Genomic DNA, 7,647 nt, shown 5'->3' with positions numbered 1-7,647 from the left:
GCCTCTCACTGCTGTGGCCTCTCCCGTCGCGGAGCACAGGCTCCGGACGCGCAGGCCCAGCGGCCGTGGCTCACGGGCCCAGCTGCTCCGCGGCATGTCGGATCCTCCCGGACCGGGGCACGAACCTGCATCCCCTGAATCGGCACGCGGACTCTCAACCACTGCGCCACCAGGGAAGCCCTAGAGCAAGTCTTTTAAACACTGTAGGCAACTCTGTGCCAATCTAGGTTTGGTTTTGATTATGTACTGTATTCATAAAATAGAAGAGCTAGAAGGAATTCAGGAGTACATCATTCCTTTTGCTTTTACAGACAAGGAAACGGATCTTGATAGGTCTCTACACCAGTTCATTCCTCCATTATCAGAATAAGATATCTTCCTTTCACCTAATCCTTCCATCTGTTCTGAATCTCATTTTCTCTTGCCCCTCAGAAATCTTACTCCATCAGCTGGCCTTCTTTTCTTCCATATCTCTGCCATCTCTCTGTTTAACTTATAGACATATTCAAGTTTCTCTTAACTTAAAAAAGTCCTCATGCCTTTTTCAAAGTTCTACCTTTTTGCCTCCTTCTTTTTAAAGCCAAGCTGTTTTTATTGAAAAAGTGACCCAAGACTTACTGGTTACTACAGTCTTTCAGTCTTTATCTTAGTCTTTCTCTCTGCCTATTTCACCTGAGGAACATTCTCTTTGTAAATTCCTCACTTGGTTATCATGAAACCTCTCTCCTGGTTTTCCTACTACTTTTTTTTTTTTTAAGATTTTTTTGATTGGAAGATTTTTAAACTCTTTATTGAATTTGTTACAATATTGCTTCTGTTTTATGTTTTGGGTTTTTGTCTGCGAGGCACGTGGGATCTTAGCTCCCCGACCAGGGATAGAACCCATACCCCCTGCACTGGAAGGTGAAGTCTTAACCACTGGACCGCCAAAGAAATCCCTCCTACTACTTTTTATATTTTATTTATTTATGTATTTGGTTGTGCTGGGTCTTAGTTGTGGCAGGCGGCTCATTAGTTGTGGCATGCGAACTCTTAGATGTGGCATGCACGTGGGATCTAATTCCCTGACCAGAGATTGAATCCGGGCCCCCTGCAGTGGGAGCACGAAGTCTTATCCACTGCGCCACTAGGGAAGTCCCCTTCCTACTACTTTTTTTGTTGTTGTTATTTTTTTTTTAATTTTTATTTTTGGCTGTGCTGGGTCTTTGTTGTTGCACGTGGGCTTTTCTCTAGTTGTGGTGAGCAGGGGCTACTCTTCATTGTGGTGCGCGGGCTTCTCATTGCAGTGGCTTCTCTCGTTGTGGAGCATGGGCTCTAGGTGTGTGGGCTTCAGTAGTTGCAGCACACGGGCTCAGTAGTTGCAGCATGTGAGCTCTAGAGCATGTGGGCTTCAGTAGTTGTGGCTTACGGGCTCAGTAGTTGTGGCTCGCAGGCTCTAGAGCACAGGCTCAGTTGTTCCGTGGCATGTGGGATCTTCCAGGACCAGGGCTCCAGCCTGTGTCCCCTGCATTGGCAGGCAGATTCTTAACCACTGCGCCACCAGGGAAGTCCCCTCCTACTACTTTTTAAACATTCTTTCTGGGCTTCTTTAAAGTTCCTCCTCTTCCATATGAACCTTACAAGCTAACATTCCACAGTTCTGTCTTCAGCTCTCTTCTCCTCTCACTCTGTATATTCTCCCTAGGTGATTTTGTCTACAACAACAGCTTCACCTATCACCTGGCTATAAACTGATAACTTTCAAATATCTGTCTTCATCTTGAATCTTTCTCCTCCAGATGCATTTCTGCTTGGATGTCTATCCCACAGATACTTCAAGTTAACATGTGAAAAACTAAACTAGTTTCCTTTTCCCTTAAACCTGCTCCTTCTTTTATATTACCCATCTCTATGAACAACAGTACCACCAGCCACCCTAAGGCAGGTGCTGGAACAAACTATGAATAGCCACCATCCATGTCAAGAGATAAATGTAGTATATTTTAATAGTTACTACTTTGGAATAAATAACGATATGAACTGTGAATATGAAAAAAATCATGATAAGTCTGCCTGGGGAATTCAGGGTAGTGCCTGACACATAGCTGGGGCTCAGTAGATATCAAATGTCTTAGCTTATTTTGTAGGTACTATTGTATTTGTTCACAAATGTCCTGGGCACCTTAAAATGACTAGAGAACAAACAACTTTGAACCAAACCTCTCCTGAGTGTTTTAGACAAATAATATAACCAGCTAATTAACAAATACTATTCTACAAGAAATACTGTACCTTTCAAGACTGATAGGTTCTTACTCAGAGTTAAGCCTACTAAGCCCTACATAATTACTCCCTCTCTGACTCTTACCTCTTCTACTACTTTCCCCTTATTCTCTGCACTCAGCAGCAGTGTCTTCCTTGCTCTTCTGTAAACATGCCAAACATGCTTCTGCTTTAGAACCTTTGCAATTGCTATTTCCTCTTCCTGGAGCTCTTTCACCCAGATATCTGTATGGTTCATTGCTCTGATATGGCCTTATCAGAGAGGATTTCCCTAACTACCCTGAGTAAAATAGTCTGTATGCTTAGCACTTAGAGCAATGTTGAACATATGGTAGAAATATAATAGATATTTGCTGAATAAATTAATTTATTTGAGATTCAAAGATTCAAAAATAGGAAATATTTCAATATCAAACACTGAGAATTTTATGAATTTCCTGAAAATTTCAGTTTTCTGAGAATTTTAATCTTTATACTGTTTTGTTTTCATTGACTATAGTAGAGCTCTATGTATCTCTCTTTGTTCAATCTTACAGAGCAGGTTTAGTGAATTTTTTAAAATTTAATTAATTTATTTATTTTTGGCAGCACTGGGTCTTCATTGCTGCACGTGGGCTTTCTTTAGTTGTGTCGAGCGGGGGCTGCTTTTTGTTGCGGTGCGCGGGCTTCTCATTGCGGTGGCTTCTCTTGCTGTGGAGCACGGGCTTTAGGTACACAGGCTTCAGTAGTTGTGGCACACGGGCTCAGTAGTTGTGGCTTGCGGGCTCTAGAGAGCAGGCTCAATGGTTGTGGCACCCAGGCTTAGTTGCTCCATGGCATGTGGGATCTTCCTGGATCAGGGCTCGAACCTGTGTCCCCTGCATTGGCAGGTGGATTCTTAACCACTGCGCCACCAGGGAAGCCCAAGTTTAGTGAATTTTTAAAAATTACTCTCAATTTAACAAATATTAATTAAGTAGCCACTTCAGACAATACCATCTTTTCTCAATTATTCATGTGAAAATAGGAAAGAACAAATTAAATAACATTTACACAAGTTCCTCCAAACTGTTTTCCCCAGTCTCCTATTTATAATTTGATTGAGGTTGCACATAAGCTCTGAAGTCAACAAATTCCAAGTTCCATCTACTCTTCTGTACCTACCCTTTGTTAGAAATTATGACAAAAATAATTTATAGTGCTTTGTTAAAAATAGAACCTATAGAAAATAAATGTAGTAGTATTATAATCATGCTTAACTAATTATTTTACCAAGGAACATGTATAACATGCTCAAGGAAATATAGATTGGCAACGAAAACTTGAGCAAAAGGATACTTTTATGGATAAAGACAAGGTTAGCGTGGCCCAGTTGGACAGCAGTCACCATGGCTGTTTTCTCATCCAGTAAAGCCACTTTCCCAGGAAGAGACACATTACATGAAACTCTGTGGTTTTGCAATTCCAGTGTATAATGTTCCAGGGGAAATTTCACCTCTGTAAGACATGAAAGATACATAAATGTAATGAGGGCAGCCATTCCAACGGACAATGGTGTACTGTTGGATTATAAGAGGAAGCAGGTCTAAATAAGAGTACAATCTGCTTTTAATTTCCCTCACTATGATAAATTTCTACATGTAGCCATTTTGAGGAGAATACTATATGAGTTTATTGTTGGTATTGCTTATATTCTTAAAACTCAGTGAACTGAGAGTAGGAGGAGGAATCCTCACTAAAGTAAGTAAAGGACTAATGTTAATGGAGCAAATGCACACTTTATAAACTCAGTGGGACTTTGGGGGTCAATAGAGTATTAAGTTTTTTAGTTAATGAACTGAGTTTCTCAATAAACACCTTTTGCAAAGATCATTCAAGTCCCTTCTGGTAAAGTTTCTTCACTTGCCCTCTAAAAGCTAGTAAACTTTTGGTTGTTGTTTTAATAGAAAATTCAGATGTCTATGGGCACTGAAGCTAAGCAGCATTAGCCTGTTTAGGCATGGAGACGATCTCTGCTCAGTATTAGCTCAAGTACAGCAATTAAGGGATATAGCTGATCTTTGAACAATGCAGGGGTTAGAGGAATTGACACCACCCCCCACTCCCTAATCACCATGCAGTTGAAAATCCGCATATTAGTCAACCCTCCGTAACCCCAGTTCTGCACTCGTGCACTCAGCCAACCACGTATCATGTAGTACTGTAGTATTTATTGAAGAAAATCCATGTATAAGTGTACCTGCACAGTTCAAACCCGTGTTGTTCAAGGGTAAACTGTACTTTATCACAAAATCTAAAGACAGAAAGAAGTATTTTGCATACCTAATGTGGAGTTGCTTCTCTTGTCAGCAGAAAAGATTTGGGAAATGTTAGTCTTAGGAAAAGATAAGATATTTACCTGTCATTCTTCCCTGAACCATTTTTGCAACTCGATATTTAATATATGCTCCTACTAAGAGATAAATATCATGGGATGGTATGAGAAATATATTCTCCAAAACAAGCAGACGTATCAATGCTGCTGCCACTTTCTAAAAGAAGGGAAAAAACACAAAGTTTCCATAGGCAAAATCCTCAAGGTCATCTTCCTCGTTAAAGTTTACTTTTAATAAGTTTCTTCTAAAATATTTTATCAAGATTTGAAAAATGCTTTCTTAATCACAGATCATAATTTCAGTTAGCCTTAAAAAGTGATCATGGGACTTCCCTGGTGGTGCAGTGGTTAAGAATCTGCCCGCCAATGCAGGGGACATGGGTTTGAGCCGTGGTCTGGGAAGATGCCACATGCTGCGGAGTAACTAAAACTGTTTGCCACAACTACTGAGTCTGTGCTCTAGAGCCCACGAGCCACAACTACTGAAGCCCGCGCACCTAGAGCCCGTGCTCCGCAACAGAGAAGCCACCGCGATGAGAAGCCCGAGCACTGCAAGGAAGAGTAGCCCCCGCTTGCAGCAACTAGAGAAAGCCCGTGCGCAGCAACAAAGACCAAACACAGCCAGAAATTAATTAATTAATTAATTTTTAAACAGTGATCATGTCAGCTCAGTGCTTTGTGACCACCTAGAGGGGTGGGATAGGGAGGGTGGGAGGGAGGGAGACGCAAGAGGGAAGAGATATGGGTACATATGTATATGTATAACTGATTCACTTTGTTATAAAGCAGAAACTAACACACCATTGTAAAGCAATTATACTCCAATAAGGATGTTAAAAAAAAAAGTGATCATGAATATTAATACTATATTAACTTTCTAAGTCACTCAAACAAAGAATAGAAAATGACAAGCTTTCTAAAGGAGAAGAGTAGGTAAGTAAAAAGGCCCTATGCTAAAATGGAAAAAGGTAAGACTTAATGGTATGCCATGGAAACTCTTTTTTTTTTTTTTACCTCTGAGAAGTCTTTCACTTAAAAACTAAATTTTAAAATATTTATTTTTGCTAGAGTTTTGTATTGAACAATTTAAAATGAGACTTTTTTTTTTTTTGCGGTATCACTGTTGTGGCCTCTCCCATTGGGAAGCACAGGCTCCGGACGCGCAGGCTCAGCAGCCATGGCTCACGGGCCCAGCCGCTCCATGGCATGTGGGATCTTCCCAGACCGGGGCACGAACCCATATCCACTGCATCGGCAGGCGGACTGTCAACCACTGCGCCACCAGGGAAGCCCCATGGAAACTCTTTTAACCAACTTCCAGTGAACTGAATTAGATTAAGTTACTCTATATCCCTTGTTGAACGTATTGATTCTTGTGAAGGCTTACCCAATACAAGGTTAATAGGCTGCTCTCTAGTTGTCCACACACCTTCCTGCCACTTTAATTAAATGCTTACCAAAAGACATTTGTTTTTCCCAACACTGTTTATGTCAGTTGCACTTTTAATTATAATTACATTAAAAAACCCACTATATGAAAAGAGTTGTTCCTATAAAAATTTAAATGTTTTGAAAAGAAGTTAAAGGTAAGCTGCTAAAAGGTACTGCTATCAAATTAGATGTAGGTGAGAAATGTAAAAGACTGGGGAAAAATCCTTGAAAAAATATGGAATCCTGCACTCAAATTGTTTCACACGTGTAATTTTTCACTTGACCATAAAATAAAATGAAAAATGAAAAAAAAAGAAACTAGAAGCTGTAATTTATGCAAGAACGAGTATGTATATTTCTAACCAGTGAACTCACAGCCAAAGTTCTTGGACCTACACTTCAAAGGATTGGTGAATAAAATGCAGTTACATGTTTTAAAAGAAAATGTCAGTTGTAATTGGGTAATAACATGTTTAAGGAAGACAAGTTTTTAAAAAATGTTTATCCATTTCAAATGACTTTTTCAATTGGCCCAAATCATATCAGGTTAGAGGGCTTCTACTAAGAAAAACATAAAAACTATATATTCCATAGGCAAGACTATTAAATGAAAGTTTATAGCACAAACATTTTACCTTATAGAATGGTTCAGAAATTCGAACTTTTACAACAGCAGCACCAGTTCTAATCCCAGACACCAAAATCATATCTCCTTGTTTCTCTTCCTTTTCCATCTCAGCTATATACACAGGGGGAGAATATTCTGCTTCAGAGTATTTTAAAATCCTAAAGAGATAAAATAAGGTTTGTTTCTAGTAAATTAATGAGTCTTCTTCTAAAAGGCTCTGAGAGACTTTAAACATAATCTCTTCAATGTCTATATAGTGTCAAAAGTTTTAAATTTCTACAAGGACTAGATAGAAGAAAAGTACTTAATATGCTTCTGGCTAAAACTGTTGTAGGACTAAAACTTGCATTGTCTGAGAGCTATTACTTGGTACTGAAGACAAAACTTCATACTATTATCCACTCACTGTATTTCGGCATGCGTAGAGAGCTTGAACAATAAAACTGGCAGAAGATACACCTGACAAATAATTGTACAGTCCTGAGCTCATGAACTCCTCTGCAGTGGCTCAAATTAAACTATCATAAAGGTACCTAAATCCATGCCATATGTCATTCTACCAAAGACCTTTCCCCCTGATAAATTTATCTGTTCCAAAAAGTTCCAAATAGAAAGATTATCAAAGCCCACACAAATGATTGCTGCTCAGTGTGGTACCCAAAGGCAGATGTCTCCTTCAAAGTCAGATGGTTATGTTTGATTTCAAGGTTACCTAATTTTGCTAGACAGTTCTTCTCTTGCTGATTCATTATCCTGGGCAATGCTCCACTCAAACATCATCCCTGCCAAACTACTAAAAGTATTTCCTGTAGAGCAAGCCAAAAGCAGACAAGACAGAATCACATATTCAAAAATATTCAGGTATCTTTAACAAGAAAGGGAAACCTAACTAGAAGATTATTTTTAGGCTTCTTTCATTAACAAATAGAAACACTATCATTAATGAATTAAAACACAAATACCAGGAAGACCC

The 7,647-nt window shown here is 39.4% G+C and overlaps 1 protein-coding gene across 2 annotated transcripts in view; it reads right to left on the bottom strand.

Annotated features, from left to right (window-relative positions):
• The window catches only part of NUP210L (nucleoporin 210 like), an 85,964-nt gene that overhangs the window by 68,716 nt on the left and 9,601 nt on the right, over nt 1-7,647 (bottom strand). For both annotated transcript variants that reach the window (XM_007458023.1, XM_007458024.1), the window contains exons 4-7: nt 7,387-7,480; nt 6,682-6,832; nt 4,640-4,772; nt 3,580-3,738 (exon numbers count right to left, since the gene is read on the bottom strand). In XM_007458023.1, coding sequence (XP_007458085.1) covers nt 3,580-3,738; nt 4,640-4,772; nt 6,682-6,832; nt 7,387-7,480 — 537 coding nt within the window. The remainder of the gene's footprint in view (nt 1-3,579; nt 3,739-4,639; nt 4,773-6,681; nt 6,833-7,386; nt 7,481-7,647) is intronic.

Source organism: Lipotes vexillifer, unplaced genomic scaffold (genome assembly GCF_000442215.2).
Source record: "Lipotes vexillifer unplaced genomic scaffold, Lipotes_vexillifer_v1.1 scaffold238, whole genome shotgun sequence".
NCBI classification, from domain to species: Eukaryota; Metazoa; Chordata; class Mammalia; order Artiodactyla; family Lipotidae; genus Lipotes; species Lipotes vexillifer.
This window is presented reverse-complemented; position numbering and strand designations above follow the sequence as displayed.